This window comes from Ruditapes philippinarum, unplaced genomic scaffold (genome assembly GCF_026571515.1).
Source record: "Ruditapes philippinarum isolate M1 unplaced genomic scaffold, ASM2657151v2 ctg2301_1_1_1_1, whole genome shotgun sequence".
NCBI lineage: Eukaryota > Metazoa > Mollusca > Bivalvia > Venerida > Veneridae > Ruditapes > Ruditapes philippinarum.
Genome location: NW_026857389.1, coordinates 31,207 through 51,805, shown reverse-complemented (window position 1 = coordinate 51,805; position 20,599 = coordinate 31,207). Strand labels below are relative to the sequence as shown.

At 32.1% G+C, this 20,599-nt stretch overlaps 2 protein-coding genes across 4 annotated transcripts; both read right to left on the bottom strand.

The window, feature by feature from the left end:
* Window positions 1–969: 969 nt before the first annotated feature.
* LOC132749568 (uncharacterized) lies at window positions 970–17,508 on the bottom strand. 3 transcript variants are annotated; one of them, XM_060739381.1, is made up of 7 exons: window positions 17,353–17,508; window positions 10,581–10,731; window positions 9,483–9,719; window positions 7,970–8,189; window positions 2,864–2,981; window positions 1,922–1,945; window positions 970–1,777 (listed from the first exon to the last, which is right to left on the bottom strand). In XM_060739381.1, the coding sequence occupies exons 2-7, from the start codon at window positions 10,609–10,611 to the stop codon at window positions 1,418–1,420; spliced, it is 990 nt and encodes a 329-aa protein (XP_060595364.1). In that variant the 5' UTR covers window positions 10,612–10,731; window positions 17,353–17,508; the 3' UTR covers window positions 970–1,417. The 3 variants fall into 3 exon arrangements, with proteins under 3 accessions (XP_060595364.1, XP_060595362.1, XP_060595363.1); XM_060739379.1 differs by having other exon boundaries at window positions 970–1,945; XM_060739380.1 differs by lacking the exon at window positions 17,353–17,508 and adding an exon at window positions 15,727–15,953 and having other exon boundaries at window positions 970–1,945.
* A 2,008-nt stretch (window positions 17,509–19,516) lies between these two features.
* On the bottom strand, window positions 19,517–20,599 carry LOC132749564 (uncharacterized). Its single transcript, XM_060739375.1, has one exon. The coding sequence runs from the start codon at window positions 20,544–20,546 to the stop codon at window positions 19,911–19,913; it is 636 nt and encodes a 211-aa protein (XP_060595358.1). The 5' UTR covers window positions 20,547–20,599; the 3' UTR covers window positions 19,517–19,910.

Genomic DNA, 20,599 nt, shown 5'->3' with positions numbered 1-20,599 from the left:
CCAGAGGAAGAATACATATGTGGGCTCTTGTCTCACTAGGTGTTTCCAGTAAAACATAAAGTAAAATACATTGTATACTTATAAACTTACCGACAACAAACGGCCATTTTTCTCCATTGCTTCTCAGCATGTAAAACTTTTACATTACAAAACAAACACAAAACGTTTTCTTTTTTATCTGAAACTTTTCTTAATGTTTTTATATGCATTTATACTTACTGACGATGTCTACTTTGTTTCTTTATCATACAAATTAATTATTTTCAACATTCAAACAGTTTGGCCACGACATCTTTTATTTCAGTAATTTATCAACAACCATGCAACAGTTGGCATATTTTGATGCAGAAGAAAAGGTAAATCGAATTTGCAACTGCAAAAGTTTTTTCGTCTCACTCTTGGCATTGAATCATTTGAAATAAATGTATTACGTGCACATGTGTATGAAAAAGTAATGTTCATATTGTTAGCAGTTATGTATAACAAAGGATTCCGTAATAAAAGTCGGACAGAAATATACAGTCAAAAAGGGACGTATGTAGTCGAACAGGGACATGCAGTCAAACAATGACATATACTCGGATAGGGGCTTATATGTACAGTCAATAGCGGAACAGAGACATACAGCTAAACAAAGATGATGTACTATTAAACAGGGGGACCAAAGTTGATCAAGAACGTACAGTCGAACTGGGAACGTACAGTAAAACAGGAGATTATAGTTCTAACAGGACATACAGTCGAGATTTTCAGGAGAAGAAACTAACTGTCGAACAGGAACGAATAGTCAAACGGGGGACATACCGTCGAACGGGGACAGACAGTTGAACAGGTGACATACAGTTGAACGGGGACATACAGTCGAAGAGGGACAAAATATCATGAGATGGTAGTGAGGCCAAGTAATCAGGCATTTTGAATATACGTTGAATGTTCATTAAAATGTTTTGAGAAAGATCTACAAAAGCATTGAAATACAATTTTATTATAATCTCATTCTAAAATATCACAACAAAAAAGCACAGTTTTATAGGAATAGCATAAAAGAATATCTACTAAACGTTGGAGTTTGAGTTATTCTGTTCCGGTAAAGACGTTATTATCAATGCAGGCTGCTTTTTAATTTATATTTTACAAAGCTCTTCACCCATTATAATAGTAACACTTGTAGTTTATGAACTTCAGACACATAAAAGTGTATCATTACTGTATACAGAGCTGTTTAGACACCTGGTGATGTCACAAATACAACACATTAACTGATTAAACGTACACAATATTGAAGGCCATGTTCGGCAATAACTAAACATTTTTGAATACACACAGTATGCTGACACTAAAAGCATATTTACACTGTTTTTATATCTATAACATAATATTACCATTGCATGTTTTCAAGCATAGTATTTCACAAGTTTTACAATTTGTGGTCCTCCTCTGTTAAGGTATAATAATCATGCGGGGAATTTTCTGTATTATCAACGTTTGTACCCGATGCAGCGGTGGCATGTTCAAGCATCTTTGCTTGGTTCCCATTTAGATCCGTCCGATTATCAGACATCTCATCAGTCTGGATTCCACCGAACTCTATATATTCATTACTTGATTGGGCTCGAAAAGGGGTTTCATATTCGCGATCAGAGCGGCGTAAGGTGCTTGTATATCCGTCTCGGACAACTGGTGCTCTAGAATTGTCATACACGGTTTCTTCAGCGGTTCCATCAAATCCAGCGTTTGTGAAAATTCCACTTTGTTGACTCATCGTCCCTCCTAATGCAGAGCGGCGTAAGGTGCTTGTATATCCGTCTCGGACAACTGGTGCTCTAGAATTGTCATACACGGTTTCTTCAGCGGTTTCATCAAATCCAGCGTTTGTGAAAACTCCACTTTGTTGACTCATCGTCCCTCCTAATCCTAATGCTGAACCGTTATATGTGGGGTCAGACTGTGATATTAAAAGAGATAATAGTTTAATAAAAAAAAGTAGTTCAACGACAAAGCAGCTTATGTTTAAAGCAACTCGTTGTCAGCATCGATTCCTTTGTATAAATGTATATGATTCAACACAAATCATTTCATACAAACTTGAATGAAAGTCACCAAACCGAATAATGTCATCTTTGAAAACCGTTTTACAAGTTTATCTACACGCCTTGAAATAATAAAGTGTTCTGCAAGACAACAATTGTGCAATGATATGCTGTCATTTCATTTTTCTAAACGTTTTTCCTTGATATCTTGTTACAAAAATATACAGTATTTATAATTATAGTGAATTAATAATTTGTATGGAAGCCAAAATATTACTTTGTTTATATTTTGCAACCTTAACAACATATTATTGTACATTTAACGCTACTTTATGCAGACTTTTTTTATCAACATTTTAATGTTGAATTCTTGGCATTTCAATTCTCAACGTTGAAAAATGACCAAGGTTCAGTTTTCAATATTGAAAAATGACCTATGTGGTCAATTTTCAACGGGGTGGAAATTTCATGTTTCACGGTGTATACTAGGTGGCGAGGGCGGTAGCTTTCATTTACCTTACCAAGTCTTGATGTGCTGCTTTAAATGATACCAAAATAGTGCTTACATATGTTAGTATGTATAAGAAATTAATGTTTACTTGTCTATTTGATCACAACTTCAAAGCTGTATTAGATAGTATGTTATGAGACAATGTGTTTTTTTAACAAGGCTCTTCCATGACTTTATTTTACTATCGCATTGAAATGTATCTCTTGAAAGTACAAGGTTATATAATATACCTAAAAAATTAAGGTAATTTCAATGTTTCAAATTTTAAAACCATATTATTAGATAAGAAAAGCTTGTGTTAGTTTAAACAAACATATCTTACCATCTGCGCATCGTGTGTCACGTGGGCGTCATTTATAACAGCGTATGGGTCGTCCAGGTGACCACCTTCAAAATATTCAGGATTATGAGCATTCGTTCCACCTCTTTTCTTGTCAATGCTAAAATAAATACCAATTTTCCAAATATTAAAGAATGATAACATGCCAATCAAAAAAGTATAAACTGAGTCTGACTTTAATTTTTGAACAATTTTAATAAGGCAAAGCCGAGCCAAATGTGATTGATCTATATAACATAGATCAACTTATAAGAACTATAAGTTCCGATTGAATACTATGTAGAATAAACATTACGTTTATTCTACATAGTATTCAATCGGAACGACTCGGCTATTATTCATAAGAAGACTGACGGAAAGGCTTTATCATAGTATTGTGATTATGATCAAGATAATTATGTGCTGCTGGATTGATATTACCGATGTTCCTTAATTGACATAACCGGTGTTTGACAAGGCCGGTGTTAAGTTTTTTAACATGGTCGTTGTTTAGTAATGGACATGACCGGTGTTTATTGACATGACCGGTGTTTATTGACATGACCGGTGTTTATTGACATGACCGATGTTTATTGACATGACCGGTGTTTATTGACATGACCGGTGTTTATTGACATGACCGATGTTTATTGACATGGCCGGTGTTTATTGACATGACCGGTGTTTATTGACATGACCGGTGTTTGTTGACATGACCGGTGTTTATTGACATGGCCGGTGTTTATTGACATGACCGGTGTTTATTGATATGGCCGGTGTTTATTGACATGACCGGTGTTTATTGATATGGCCGGTGTTTATTGACATGACCGGTGTTTATTGACATGACCGGTGTTTATTGATATGGCCGGTGTTTATTGACATGACCGGTGTTTATAGTAATTGACGTAACCGGTGTTCATTGACATGGCCAGTGTTTAGTTTATTAACATGGTCGTTGTTATTTACATAACCGGTGTCTATTGATTTGTTCGGTGTTTAGTAACATGATCGCTGTTCAGTAATTAACGTGACGGTTGTTTACTGACATGGCCGGTGTTAAGTTTATTGATTATTTAACCTGAGTCGATATTTGTTGACATATTCAGTGTTACGTTGCCATCAATGTCGCCATGCCATGTAACATTATAATTATAATTATGGTGCTGCAAGAAGCATGAAGGATTCGGCTGTCATGGCCAAAACACCATTTTTGGGGAAGGGGCCTCAGCCTTTTTCTTGGGGAAAATATGCGTGATTTTGGCATACTTTGGGAAAAGGGGTCTCAAATTTAACACAAACTTATAACAAGTTCTTCAAAATAGAAAAGCAAAAAGCACTGGGAAATACTAATAAGGCAGTAAAAGACCTTAATTCAACACCATCATTTAATTTTGTTTTAAATTATATGGGAAATTTCAAAAGACTGGGGAATTTTGAGGACCTAACTGCGGAAAAAAGAGGCTAGTTTGGTTGGGGAAGCAGCCTTTATTCGGCCTCTACAAAAAAGGGTTTTTTGGCCCTGGCTGTAAATAAATTATTTCTTCGACAATTATAATAGTGTTGTGCAGCCGAATAATGATAAAATTCATTTACAAAAAAAAAAAATGAATAAATATGCATGATGATTTTCTTTTAAACACAAATATTTATATATATAATCATTTTCTAAAAGGTCATATTTTCAAAACAAAATTTGTGAAATTTCAAATATGTTAAGTTACAAATAGTATATGTTTCTAAAACAGATGTCAAATTTAAAATAATGTAACTGAGTGTTGTGCAGCCGAATAATGATACAATTCATTTACAAAAAAAAAAATGAATAAATATGCATGATGATTTTCTTTTAAACACAAATATTTATATATATAATCATTTTCTAAAAGGTCATATTTTCAAAACAAAATTTGTGAAATTTCAAATATGTTAAGTTACAAATAGTATATGTTTCTAAAACAGATGTCAAATTTAAAATTATGTAACTGGAAGATTAAAATGCGACTTTTCCTCTTTGTTCAATCAACTGTGCTAAAAGTTTTATAATATATAGGTGATAAGGTCAATTAAGCTGTCTGTACTTATCATGTTGTTAAGCCCTATGACTGATAAAATATCCAGGTGATGATTGTTGTTATAAATTCTATGTTGCTATGTTACATTATTTTGTATTGAAACCTGATTGGTGATTTTGTTTAAGACACAAAAATGTTAAAATTCTATTGGTCAGTTTAAAACGAAATCAATTTTAGAAATATTGTAAAGATACATGTAGAAAATTTAGGGTCAGTTAGATTTTGGATTTCCAAGTGATTACATTGTATTGTGGCTTTCCACTAGCAATATTTGTTACTGTTTTTAATATTAATTTGTAAACATCAGGATAGCCTGTGTATATGTTATATATTATCTGTGGTATTCCACCAAGAAAGAAACATTAAAACATAAAACGGAACATTGTGTTGTAATTCAATCCACCTTCAGTAGAACTACAAATTTAGCGCATAACAATAGTATGTAGCAAATGTTAAGCAGAAAAAGTACCCGTGTAACACCGCACTTTGGGGTCAAACGCACTTTGCTATATATTAACGCACTTTGGGTTCCAGAGTTCTGAAGGTGTCAACTGAGTACTGCTTGGATACTAAGTACTGACTTATTTTCGACCTTAACCGTTGAAATATTTAAGAAGGAGTTCAAGATGACGGTCGATACTTTGTTTGATGCTTAAGTGATAAAAGTTACATTAATTTTACCACTCTGAAAATTGTGTCCATATAACAAAGTACTCTAGTACTTAAATTGTGAATGAATTCCTAAAATTAAAAGATGCTGCGAAAAATATCATGTTCTGTCAGTCATTTACTTGATAACTTTTGGTGCCACATTGAGCCCCATTTTAAGTATGAAAGTTCTTCACTAACTGATCAAGGTCATTTAAAATCCCTATTGATTCTTCTATAATTCATGCAGGGCACATGTTTTGCGTCTATTTAATACCTTGATATTATTTAAATATGATGCAATTAAATAAAATGCAGTTAATATTTTTTCCAAAGAACTATAAATATACTCTATTTCAATGTTCTGGTGAAATATCAAGTTTCTCGATAGTGATTTTTACAAATACATTATTAAGCTTATCAACAAACTTAAGTTTGTTTGTAAGTTTCGTAACAACCGTTCGCCAGAGGCTTTTTAAATGGGAAATCTTACATACTTCTTTACAAAGGGCAAACATGAATTTTATAATGTTTAAATAATGGTATCAGAGAAATGTAAGATGCTTGTTACCTGAATAATTTAACGATAAATGTGAAATAATTTGTCATAAAAGTAACAAAATGTAAACAATGTAGAATTGTACTTCCATATAAAATACTTATTCATTATAACTCTACTCATTGCCAAAAAAAAAAAAAACAGCAGATGGAAAAGATGGTTCAGGTAATTGGCCAATGAGTAACTTTTTGGATACTATAGAAGTACACCAAACTTAAAAAGCTTTTAAGAAATACAAATAAAAGCATAATGGGCCTTTAAAACGTTAATTTTATAATCTCGAGGCGATTGACACCTCACCATCCATTCTAGACCCCTCAATGAGAACTTTACAAGTTTATGATGTTCCTTGATGTGACTTAATATACTAACAAAGTTTTACTCTTGCACGGACTACTACTACTACTATACTTAAGGCCGCATCTACACCTAGTCAAGTTTCTTAAATGTCACATATAGATAAGCTAAATAGATGGTCTTTTCAACATTTTATCGGGCACAATTTTTTACTGAAATGGCTTATTTAGATTTCCCGTATATTGTTTAAATATTTATATCACATATAGATAAGCTAAATACTTTTCAACATTTTATCGGGCACAATTTTTTACTGAAATGTCTTATTTAGATTTGTTAGTATATTAAGTCACATCAAGGATTATACCTTTGTCTTTGCTAAGACTCTCATATTTCTATAAAATGTGTAAAAACAATGGAGTTAGTGAAAGGTGTACATTCTTTTAAAATAAATGGAAAATGTGAGAATTATTGATTGAAACAAATTCTTTATTTGATGAAAGTTCTTCAATAACTGTGATCAAGATAATTTAAAATCCCTTTGATTATACTATAATTCAGAGCACATGTTTTGCGTCTATTTAATACCTTGACTTTTGTTTACCATTTTGATTACAATACATGTATATCATTTAAATTTTAAAACATCATGAACATTCATTTTTATTGATTGACTTTTTATGACCCCAAAGTGCGGTCGTTTGTCTGATGTTAAAAAATGCATATGTACCTGTTTAACGCACTTTGGGGTCAAAATTGGACCCCAATGTGCGGTGTTACATACCCTAATCACAGGTCTTTTAAGTATTTTGTCAGGTAAAAAGTATTTCCTTACGAAAATGCATTTGAAAAAAAGACACCTTGAATATAACGAATATTACATGATAAAACTATAGAACTATAGAACAAAATAGGAACGTTTGTTGTTGTTTGCAAGTGTTTGACTGTATATTTGTTGTATTGTGACATGTGCGGTATTTTACATATAAGCAGTGATAATTTTACATTTGAAGTTTTTAATTTTCTCATTGGTATATTTTAAAGGGACTCCACTGAGGTTTTTGACATGACTGGAAATATATTTTGGAGATTAATGTTTCATATGATGGTCTAGACCAATAATTTGTGTGTAAAATTCCAGATCATTCGCTGACTCCGTTGTATTTTTCCGGAGAATTATTCTATAATGACCCAAAATTGAAACGAGTTGCAACGCTTTTCGCACAAATTTGGATAAAAATATCACAAAAATATGTTTTCAATTTGATTTTGAGAATATCTTTTAATTACATTTTGCATATCATTCTGTATAAAGTATCCCAGTTGATCTATATAGGAAATTCAAATTCAATGTGTTTAGGCATTTGGGCCTCAGTGGAGATCCTTTAAATATAAGACATAAAGATGAAAAAGAGAAAAAAAGTTATTTCCGAGAAAATGCAAATTAGAACAAATGGAAATGGGGACAAAATGGAAATAAGACCTGATGATATGTCATATTAAGTATATTATATCATTAAATTTACATACCTATTTTTTTGTTTTCTCCTTTTATAAAGACAGAACGCTGCTATTAGAATTATTACCGCTATAACAGCGCCACCTATAATGGATCCAACTATAACACCGGGACTGGTATTACCGGAAACTTTACTGTCTGAACTTGGAGTGCGCTGACTGGATGGTGTTACAGTCGGCGTGGTCGTTGTTGAATTTGTGCAGATTGACTGAAGTTCAAGCAGGCGCGATTCTTAAACAAAAACAACACAACACACATATGTTTATATAAGATTGATGCCCAATTAGCCGGACAATAATTCGAGAACAGCAACAACAACAACAACAAAATAATAATAATAATAATAATAATAATAAAGACTTCATTTAACAAGAGAACTCATTTGAACAACATATCAATCTTCCATTAGGCCCTTAACAAGGAACAAAATAATAATAATAATAATAACAAGTAATAATAATAATAATAACAACAAGTATGATCGCAATGCGAGGAAACCAGGTTTTCAAGGGCCATAACTCTGTAAAATCTGTTTAAATCGTAAAACACTAAAAATTTGGGTCAGAATTTTATAGGGCCAGAACACTATGTGAAAAGACATATGGATTCCATTCAATAACTATATAAAGTTGGATTAAATATAGTAATTGTGATTAAAAGAATATTACACTATATAATACATTTATGAAAAAAACACAAAGGGTCATTAATTATTGGATCAAACCATATGGAATCATAAACTGCTACAATATGCGCGTGACAAATTTTCTGTAAAAGTTTGGTCAAAATCCCTTGAAAATATAGGGGGAGTTTTGCATAGAAATATTGTTCAATATAATGCCATATAAGAAAAAAAACACAAAGGGCGATAATAAGGTAAAAAATTATTGAATCACAAAACCCGGACGGACTTGATGACAAAGCATCTATGAAAGTTTTGTCAAAATCCCTTGAAAAGAACAGATGAAATTGTTTACTATATATTTCATTTAAGGAAAAACCAATGAGCCATAATTAGGTAAAAAAATATGGAATCACAAAACCCAGACATTATGCGTCAGGACAATTTATGAAAAAAACTTCTGTGAATGTTTCGTCAAAATCCGTTGAGAAATGTAGGAGGAGTTGCGCACAGAAGAAATTGTTCACTATATATTCTACATAAGGGAAAAAAAACAAAGGGCCATTATTAGCTCAATCTCAATAATAATAATGATAATAATAATAATAATAATGATAATAATAATGATAATAATAATAATAATAATAATGATAATAATAATGATGATAATAATAATAATAATAATAATAATAATATGGCACGTGAAAATACAGCGTGACATCATGTAGATAACAAACTCCACTGAATCAATTTCCACTAACTACTAAGTTAACCATTGTACTTGCATGATAAAATAGTATAGCATAATGACATAGTTACAATTTATTGATCCTCATGATGTATTTTAATATATATTTTATGTTCAAAGAGTTCAGAGAATGAGTGATATAAGAAGTGTATACCTGTGACATTGCATCTAGTCCACACATTGGAAGGTGAACAATTCTGGTTAAAAAAAACATCTTCGGAATGTATACACTTCTCAGAGTCCCAGGCTGTCCCTTCGGCGCATGTTTGATGAAGCATTTCATAATTATTACTACATTGGTAATAGTTTTGACAATCACACGGGTCCATAAACCTTTGATTCAGGATCGTGACGTTTCTACATGTCCTCAACTCAAATACCTCACATGTTCCTGCAACCATTAAACATCAAACTTGAATAAATCTGCAAACTTTAAGCGACCAAAATACAAAAATGTACAAACATGACAATGCCCTTATAGCAGAATGTTTCAATGATAAATTTCATGAAAAGTATCAAAAAGTAAAATATTTTCAAAAGAACAAAGAAAGGCACTGTCAATCCGCGTAAATTACAAATAAATGTCAGAATATGCAAAAACAGCGTTCTTACTGCGTTGGTCACGAAGTAGGAATATAATGATAATAATACAAAGTCAGATCTCCATTGCATGTATAATGTAAATTATTACATGAATTGTAAATATTTTACTTTTTATAAAATCTACCAAGTACATGTTCATATTTCTTAAGGTTATTTTTGTTTGTTTTGGCTCATCTGGAGTTATGTAGCTGTAAATAATATAGTGAAGACCAGGTATGATAAATTTAGATCTTTCCTAATCTCCTACAAATACATGAGATTTCTAAATAAGCCTATTATTTTACTTGAAACTTTAATTATAGTTTAAAACATGCATGCATATTTTGTTTTTTATATTTATAAAACATGTAGATTTTATTTATGAAAATTTTGATGTTTTATAAATAGTTTACAGATTATGCAACCCGGCTATAAACAGAGTCGCTTTAGGTGGGGTAGCTCTCAGACTATCACTTGTTAAAGCTACATGCCTCCAGATGAGTCAAAATATTTCAATAAAATCAAATTTGAGAAAAAATTACTAAGATGTAAGGAAAAGTGAAAAGTTTCAAGATTCAAGTAATAGTTTGCTTATAATGTGCGATTTATGACTGATTTGTCCAGTCTTTGGTTCAAATGAAAATATACATGTATAATTATAAATACATACTTCTGAATATTAACTGGCTGTCCTCGGCCATGTTTATCGTCTGCTCAATTTCGGCAGCCGACCTAGCGTATTATAAACAAGACACTTCACGTTTTCTGTACGACGTCATGAAGTTGTTAACAAAATCCTACATCATCCATACACCATTAGCCTATAATTTAAATTGATATCAAATGAAGATACATCTATATCATATATTTGTGATAAGGATTTATGACTGGGTTTCAAACAATGACTTAAAACTGTTGACGGTTGTTGTGAAGGTACGGTGGCAAATGTTGAAAATGTTTCACAAAACTCCTCGCTGCTACAATATATATCATTTTCATGTCCGTATATTTTATTTCTAATTTAGGAATAATAATGATGATGATGATGATGATGACGATGACGATGACGATGATGATGATGATGATGATGATGATGATGATGATGATGATGATGATGATGAAGAAGAAGAAGAAGAAGAAGAAGATGATGATGATTATGATGATGATGATGATGCTGCTGCTGCTGCTGCTGCTGATGATGATGATGATAATGATGATAGATCAATTATAACGGTCACCAAGTGATCATTAACAACAAAAGGTCAACAATAAAAGATCAATAGATGATCATGAGGCATCAACATCAAAACACCAGTCACAACTTAGCAACAAGATTTGCCAAAATAAATAAAAGATAAATAGAATAAAGATGTATAAAAAATAAAAGCATTCAATCCTGGGTGACATAATTATAATAAGAATTTTATAATTTATGAGATCAAGGTGTTACGAAATATACACCTTTAAATTTTTCCACATTTTTAACAGTCTAGTTCAGCCCTAAGTAGTATATAACATAAGTGATGTTAACATCAAATTGTGAAACTCCCATTTATTTTTTTATATTGAATAAACCATTATGTTTATCCCATGTTCTCCATAATTAAGATAAATATATAACATAATGTAAGGATTGTCTCGTTACTAATTGCAGATATCATACAGGAAGGGACTCGGAAATTATAAACGTAAAAGTACGTGAACCTTTGTAACGTATTGATACATGGTGAGAATATGCAATATCTGTTATAATTTACACAAATACAGCCCGGCTGCCGAGGATGAGGTAATGCTCCACCAAGGGTCTGGAGAAATTTTGGGATGACAGTCTTTTGGAAGCATAATCCACTTAAAAAGTAGAAAAAGCAGCGATGATCGCTCAATATCATATTCAAGTATCTTCTGACAGTTAACATTAAGTGGGCGATGACTACACACTTACGGTCACCCATCCTTGACCCTTGTATACATCTCAAAAAGATAAAAATAAAAAAAAATAATAAAAAAAATGAAAAAACATATATAAGAAATATATAAGAATGTAAAACTTTAAATCGACATTGGTAATCAAAATCAATGCGATTTTATAATTCAGAATGGAATTCATGATTATTGTATGTTTTCAGTCATGATAAATGTATGTCTTTAATAATGATTATTGACTAATTGTATGTGTTTTATTATCATTACTGCATTTGTCCATTAATGATTATTGTATGTGTTCAATAATGATTATTATATGTCTTTAATCTGACATGTATGTGTTTATTCATTATTTTTTGTGTTTAATCACGGATTTATATTACATGTAATATAAATCCGTGGTTTAATCATTATTTCTTTAGGTGTTTAGCCATGATTATTGCATGTGTTCAGTCATAATATATAACATAGTGTAAGGATTGTCACGTTACTAAGCTGCAGATATCATAAAGGAAGTGACTCTCGGAAATTATAAACGTAAAAGTACGTGAACCTTTGTAACGTATTGATACATTGTGAGACTAGGCAATATAGGCAAAACTGTTACATAGGCACCTGGGATGAAAATATGAGCAGATTGATAAAAAACACCCTGTGTTCATCTTAAATGTTACAAACACAAAAAAGGTGAAATATGAGCCACCTTATAAATATACTATTAGTTAACATAAGTGGGTTCATATTTCACAATTATTTTTTATATTCTTTTTTATATTTAGCTTCTTTTGGGGGGGATGAACAAAGGTTTTTTTTATCAATCTGGTCATATTTTTTCTTCCCATGTCCGATACTCGTGCTTGTGATCTGTTATAGTTTACACAAATACAGTTCGGCTGCCGATGGCAGTCCTTTGGGAACATAATCCACTTATAAAGCAATGATTATTGCATGTGTTCAGTCATAATTATCATGTGCGTTAAGCCATGATTATCATGTGCGTTTATAAATGATTATTACATGTGTTTAGTCATGATTATTACACATGTATGTATTAAGCAATGATTACCATATGTGTTTAGACATGATTACTAGTTTTATATGTGTTTACTCTTGATAATTGTATGTGTTTAGTCATGATTACTGCATGGGATCAGACATGTGTTCAGTCATAATTATCATGTGTGTTAAGCCATGATTACAAAGGCGTTTATACATGACTATTACACGTGTTTAAAGTCATGATATTTACACATGTATGTACTAAGCAATGATTATCATATGTGTTTAGACATGATTACTAGTATTATATGTGTTTACTCTTGATAATTGTATGTGTTTAGTCATGTTTATTGTATGCGTTTAGATGATTTTTGTACAAATGTAATCATGATTGTCATGATATTGTTTAACTTGTATGTGTTTTCATGATTAAAGATATAGATCTACTATATGCTCATCGATGAGTAAAATGATTTGACCGATATCTATGAAGCTTTTACTGAATATGTCTTATTTGAATAAAAAGAAGATATTTTTTCGTTTGCGTAAAATATGGAATATATTTTCACGAAACATGATAAAATGCCACATATTTTCACGAGCCGGTACGGCGAGTGAAAATATGTGGCATTTTATCATGTTGAGTGAAAATATATACCATATTTCACGAAAAACGAAAAAATAACCTTTTTATTTAATTTCATTATCAAAGAAAATGGTAACGAATCCCCTTGCTTGCTACCAACTGCAACTGTACAGAGCGCAGTAATTTATGCGTAAGCACGCGCTGTTTGGCGCTACATTGTGACGTCATGTAAACAACTCTTCAAACGTCTGTACAACGTTAATTACTGAATTAAAGATATTGGTGTTCGAATTAATTTTCTTAGTTAGACCATTTTCTATCATGCTAGATAGTTTTCAAAACAATATTCAAGAAAAAGTTGTTTTGTATTTATCAGATTTTTCAAACAAAACGGCGAAAGAAGTCCCTTAAAATAAATATGAGTTTTGACTCCGCCCACTTTCATATTTATATTTCATATTTATTTTTAAAAAATATGAAATATATTTGACTGATATAGCACCATATTTCATGGGTAAAATTAAATAATATGATTTAAAAACTATGTTTGAGAAGTTGCATTTCCTATTACAAGTCAAGTAAAGTCGGTCCTAAAAAACTGCCAGTTTTTAATGACACTTTAGATTCATACGTTTGAAGCATAAAATATATATACATTGACTTGTTAATTTTATATTTACAAAAGAGACAGTGTAGCAATTTTCAATATTTTCAAATATCAAATATGAGCATAATATATCTATAAATTGCATGTGTTTCTTTTAAATTTCATTTTCCGTTTACTTCCTACACAATATCTTTATCATATAGTTTATCAGTTTCCATGGAAACCATTGAAAGCTGTACTTCATGTTTGTAATTTAAAACGGAATTAATTTAATGCTTGAGTCGTTTGTATTCAGTATCTGATATAATGTTACAAAACAAGCTTTACCACGCTTAATATCTTAAATGGACTTGTCCACTTTTTAGTTTGGACAAAACTATTCATCATTTTAGGGAACATTTACTGACCGAGAAGCGACGCGGTACCAGGTGACAGTGGTCCGCACTGGTTACCGCGAGTAGGTTAAAGGTTATATAACAACTAATGACTTGTTGAATTGTAAATATTGTAAAAAAACAACACATATACAACTAATAGTCTTTTTTTATTCACAGTAAAAAATTATATCACTTATATTATTTTACACCTTATAAAATATATAACCAATGAACATTCAGCGTTTGACTCACGTGATGTTTCAATAGAAATTTCCATTTCTAGAATCCAAAAAAATCTATATCAAATGATAAATTATCAAATGCATATCGTATCAAATATAGCCTCGTTTACATTTTTTTCAGAGTCCAAAATATCTATATCAAATGCATATCGCACCTCATAAAGCTTTTTTTATATTTACAGAGTTCAAAATATCTATATCAAATGCAAATCATACACCATCTAGCCTCATTAACATTTTCAGGTTAAAATTATTCATATCGATTCCTATAAGGTAACAAAGTTCTGTAGAATGTCAAAATAAAGTGAAGAGGTTATTTTACATTGTTGATTACAATATTGATTTTATCGGGCTTGTACACAGCTGCCAAACCTATATCAGAATCGGCTAGCGCCTCGTCCAATAGAATTCAGTATTGTACTCAGGTACTCAACAATGATCAATGATAACCTCGTAATATAAGACAACTAAGTATATTTTTGCTGTCTTATAAATGTTGTATAATGACCTCTTTGTTTTAAGAAATAATATTTATATGATTTTCATATCTTAAAGTTAATTATCATATTATTAAAATGATCCCCCTTGAAAAATACGGATAAAACGAGACCAACAATTATTACAAAAGTATATACATACGGTTACCAGGTTGGCATGACGTCAGTGTCAGTTACCCGGTTGGTATGACGTCAGTGTCAACATAACATGTTAGCATGACGTCAGTGTCAGTTACCCGGTTGGCAAAAAGTCAGTGTCAGTTACCCGGTTGACATGACGTGTCAGTTACCCGTTTGGCATGACGTCAGTGTCAGTTAACCGGTTGGCATGACGTCAGTGTCAGTTACCCGGTTAGCATGACGTCAGTGTCAGTTACCCGGTTGGCATGACGTCAGAGTCAGGACAAAAAACTTCAATGTTATAACATGTAAAAATCATATAAATTTCATCCTCATACCGTTGTTACACGATAAAGGGCGTGCTTGTATGAAACAACAACAGAAGCAAGGCATATTATATTAATAAAATATATAAAAGTGTGATGATTTTTCATATAAATCATATTATAATTATGATGTTCTTACTTGTTAATTTGATACAATCCTTCTTTATAATAAAGAACAAGAGAAATTCCGTTGCAAGTGCTGAAAACTTGCGTGTTTCTTTAACAGTTTTATGTCAACCTCATCAAAATTGGACACATTAATTTTATTTTCCGACGACACTAATAAGTTTAAGATATCAAGCACGCAAGATATAGGCGTGACCATACACTGAAACTTAACAAATTAATCCAATTCCTTTTTTGCCATACAGACACCGTGAAAATGCAAAAAAGGATCATATAAGTCAACTCGGGTAACCTCGCATCATGTTTTCTGAAAGTGATAACCACAGGGACTGGTAATTCAAAACCCGACAGAAAGAAATGAGCCGTGCCATGACAAAACCAACATAATGGGTTTGCGACCAGCATGGATCCAGACCAGCCTGCGCATCCGCGCAGTCTGATCAGGATCCATGCTGTTCGCTTACCAACCCTATTACAAGTAAAGAAACTGATAGTGAACAGCATGGATCCTGATCAGACTGCGCGGATGCGCAGGCTGGTCTGGATCCGTGCTGGTCGCAAACGCACTATGTTGGTTTTGTCGCGACACGGCTTAAATACTTATATTCAAATGAAATTAATGATTTAGTGTATATAGAAAACTATAACTATGAAAGAATCGAAAACTGAATATACTGATTAAAAGCCATCCCATTGTAAAAAAATCTTATCAGATAAAATTTTATTTGCTGAATATTTGTAATGTACAACTTTATATAAACTTAATCAATTTGTACTGAAAAAAAGATGTTTTAGCTGAAAGGATAGTTGTTTCTTTAAACAAAATGTTTTGTCTCCTTGTCTACTTCCTTCATTTATTGCCGAGCCTAGATTCTCTTCTTTTTACTTAAATATATACAAAAAAGATCTTAACAATATATATATACATTGTATTGTATATATAAGGATGGTCTGAAATAGACGGAAGTTTTGATAGACGGTGAACTCCGAATCCCTCTGGGATAGATAGATATGTACGTTGTTAAGAACGAATGATGGTTATCTTAAGTAAGACTCTGTTTTTACCCTCGACGGAAACATAGGAATCTATTCAATATATCAACTTTCCCATTGAGAGGTCACATAATGCCATATGTACTCTAAACTTACCTACATGTATACTATTTAATATATTGTATAATAAGTGTGCCCTTTAATGTCAAATATTTCAATGTTGGTCAGCATTCAAATAATAACGTCTTTTAAATTGTTCTTCATCGAAAGCGGAAAAAAATGTCGAGAAAAGGTAAATGGCAGTGTGATTTTAACTATAATAAAAGACGATGTTGTTTCGTGTCATTTGTAAAAAAGAAAATGCGATTCATGACTTACCAAGTCTTATATGGAGCAAGTTTCACTATAACAAAGTTTTAACATATGACAAATTATGATTCCGTTTATTTTAAAAACCTATTAGTCACTGTGGCATTGTAATTCGTAATAGGCTAACCTTATGTACAATTTTGTATACGCCGCTTCTTTGTTAGAAAATACTTTACAAAAGCCTTTTTTAACTATAACATTGTCTAAACATACAAAATTTACGATAATATAAGTAAGTTGAACGTTATACGATTAAACATAACCACATATAACATACCTGTTACTGTACAGTAGTATATACTAATATATGTAATGTGTGCTTTATCCGACCAAAGTTAATTCACTATTTTGTAAAGCGAAATGCTTAGAGATATTTCTTAAAATCTGGAATGAGTCAGTTTTCAACGATGATACGCATGATATAATTCTTAAAACGTTGATAAAATTAGCAAAAACGTAATTTGTGTAGGCTTACACCGAATTACATGAAATAAGATACGTTACATTCAACAAGACATACCATACCCTAACTGCTATTTTATATTTCAGGGGAAGCCCCTGGAGTAAAATCATCGCCAAATAACTTTAACTGTTTGAGAACATTTTGAAATAGAATGTAACACTTTTAATGTGAATAAACCATGCTTTGAAAATCAAGCTTATAGGAAAAGAAAAGTTCAGCATCTCCTCGGTTTTATGCAGTGAATAAAAAGCAGTCTCAGCATTTCAAACTATTATACGGTAAAGGGAGATGGAGGCCATCGCAGCTAGACTTGTAGTAATTGAAAGGTGCAACGTCTTTAACGCCCCTAAGTACCGTAAACACTGCATGGTAAGTATTGGCACTAATGATTCCGGAGGATAAAGGGAAAAACTGAGAAGAGTTCGGTGCAACATTTTGCCGCTCCATATCCTGCTGTTGTGAATGAAAACTGCCAGTTCTTTAAAAGCAATGAAGTCAACATTAATGAAAAGTTTAAATCACTACTAATGGGTGCAGATTGTGTTCTTCTTTGGCATGACAACAACTAAATCATTATAAAAATTATATATCTCTGTCATCATAACTGTTCTGGTTTCGCCAACTTTCGTTCTAGTGTATTGTTTGTTAAAAATAACGACTGAAAATGAAAATCAATAACTGCAAATTAAATATTATCTCAGGGGAGTGGTGGCCTAATGGTTAAGGTGTCTGCCTCTTAACTCAGGTATCATGGGTTCGAGCTCTAATTGGAGCACGATCATGTTTCTTCATATGACACCAGTACTGGTTGGTTCGAGGAAAGCGAACTCGAAATTGATTAATATAAGTTGCTAGAAATCGAGTTTAAACAAATATGTAATACACGATTCACGTTAGCCTAATCGCTTAGAAGGCATTCCATACACCAAACGTGTACTTAGGGATGGGTAAGCGACATGTAAAAGAAGCTTCGATTTTCCAAAAAAAAAAAAAAAAAATAAGATAAAAATATAGCGGGACGATTGAATTTTCTAGAATTTTCACCATACAAATTAGATGAAATTGTAAAAGTAATAGAAAATGTTAAAATGATCGTTAAAGTGTTCGTCAAAAAGCCCTTTGTCCATTATTTAAGAGGAAGGTGGAGAAATCGCACGAATTTTCCCCTACCTATGTAGCTTCCTCCCACGTTTCTACCGCATGTACCGACATGTACATTCTATGGCGCAGAGGTGAGATTCACTTTAAATAATTGGGAGTCAGATGTTTCCGACATAGTAATGAAGACGTCTTTTATATATCAGAACAATGAGTTCGCCATCTGCACATCTTAAAACTTGTTTATATTATATCTTAATATATCATAACTTAATAATTACTTAGAGTGATCAGAATAGAATCTACATTTGAAAGACCCTGATCAGACTAATGCTCCACCCAAAAACGTAACAAGTGTTATAGGGGAAAGAACAAAAACTTATTTCCTTAAGTCAATGTGGCATAACTATTCATTACTTTAAGAAATTCATCGATCTTTCATTCCCTCTTAAGGGTTATGTACAGTTCATCACACCTTCTGCCGGTGTGTTACTGTATCTGGACGGCAGACCAGTTTCCCTGGTCCTTTGAGGCGGTTCTCGTCGACCAGATACGGACAAATATATCATATATATACTTATTAACTTTTTAAATAAATAAATTTGCCCTTTTTCATTCAATAATTTTGTTTTGTTTTTTTCTTTTCCCATACATACTGTATACACAAGGCCGGAGCTTTGATGCAAAACAGATGAGATAAAATAATTTAAAATAATCTCACCATTCTGTAATTATTATGTGTTGACTGTCAACTTACATTTATAACAATCCATATAATGACTTGATACTGATCTGGCAATTAACATCACTATAACCTATCCAACACACTAAATACTATGTATCATAATAATTATCATATAAAATGTAAAGAAATGACTTTTCAAGTTTTACTGTTACATTCTAGTCACAACATATAAACATACATAAAGGCTATAAATCTATTGCACATATATTCATCAAGTTTAAATTTAGCTTCGTTAACTTTAATATATCAATTACTAGCTTTTCTTTGTCTTTTCAAATTCTTAATTGCAAAATCTAAATTACATTTCGCCTAAACATCAAAAAGAATTAAGTCATATAAAAATATGAATTCTTGCCACTAAACAACTGTACCTGAATGAAATATCATAGCAAAGTTTGTAAAATCATTAACACATTCTTAAAATGTCACACAAAATAATACGTTTGCTTTTCCAATATTTTGTTCATAGAAGACCTCCGACAACATAAAACACGAAAACCAACGAACGCTGTGTTCTCTTCAATCCACCTTACAAAATGTCAGGGGTAAAATATTTGGCGAGTGGAGCGTTTTTATCCATTCCTGTCATGTATTCCAACCAAGCGCCAACGTAGGTATCCCTGTCAACCTTGCCAGTTCCAGATGGATCTAGTTCTGCAAATATTGCTTTTACTGCTTTGGAATTTTCTATGCCAAAACATCTCCATCCCCTTGCAAAGTCCTTTTCGGTAACAAATCCGTCTTTATCGGTATCAAATATCTTGAAGAAGAATGAAAGCATCTCAGAAAAACATGCAGGAAATGGACTTGGCTGAATTTGTAACGACTCCGCGTAGGCTTTAGTATATTCATCTTCTGTTATGGTGCCATCTTTTGACAGTTTTTCAGCTACCATTAAAACCGTTGGTATTTTATCAATTGGAATATTAGGTTTCGTACCTTCACCGATTGTTTTCATGAACTTGATCAGTCCTGACCATCCATCCACAAGCCAGGAGCGAATTTCATGTGCCATTTCAGCGTCTAGTTTAAATTCTGCAATGAATGAGTCAGCCATTTCTATAAAGTCCTTTCTACTCATGAAACCGTTTCTTTTCTTATTATGCAAGCGGTACCACATTCGGACCTTTGTTTCAATAAATGGATTCAGTGGTTTACAATCCATGACCAATTATACAATAGATGAAAAACTCACAGTCGTGATACGTGTTAAATCAA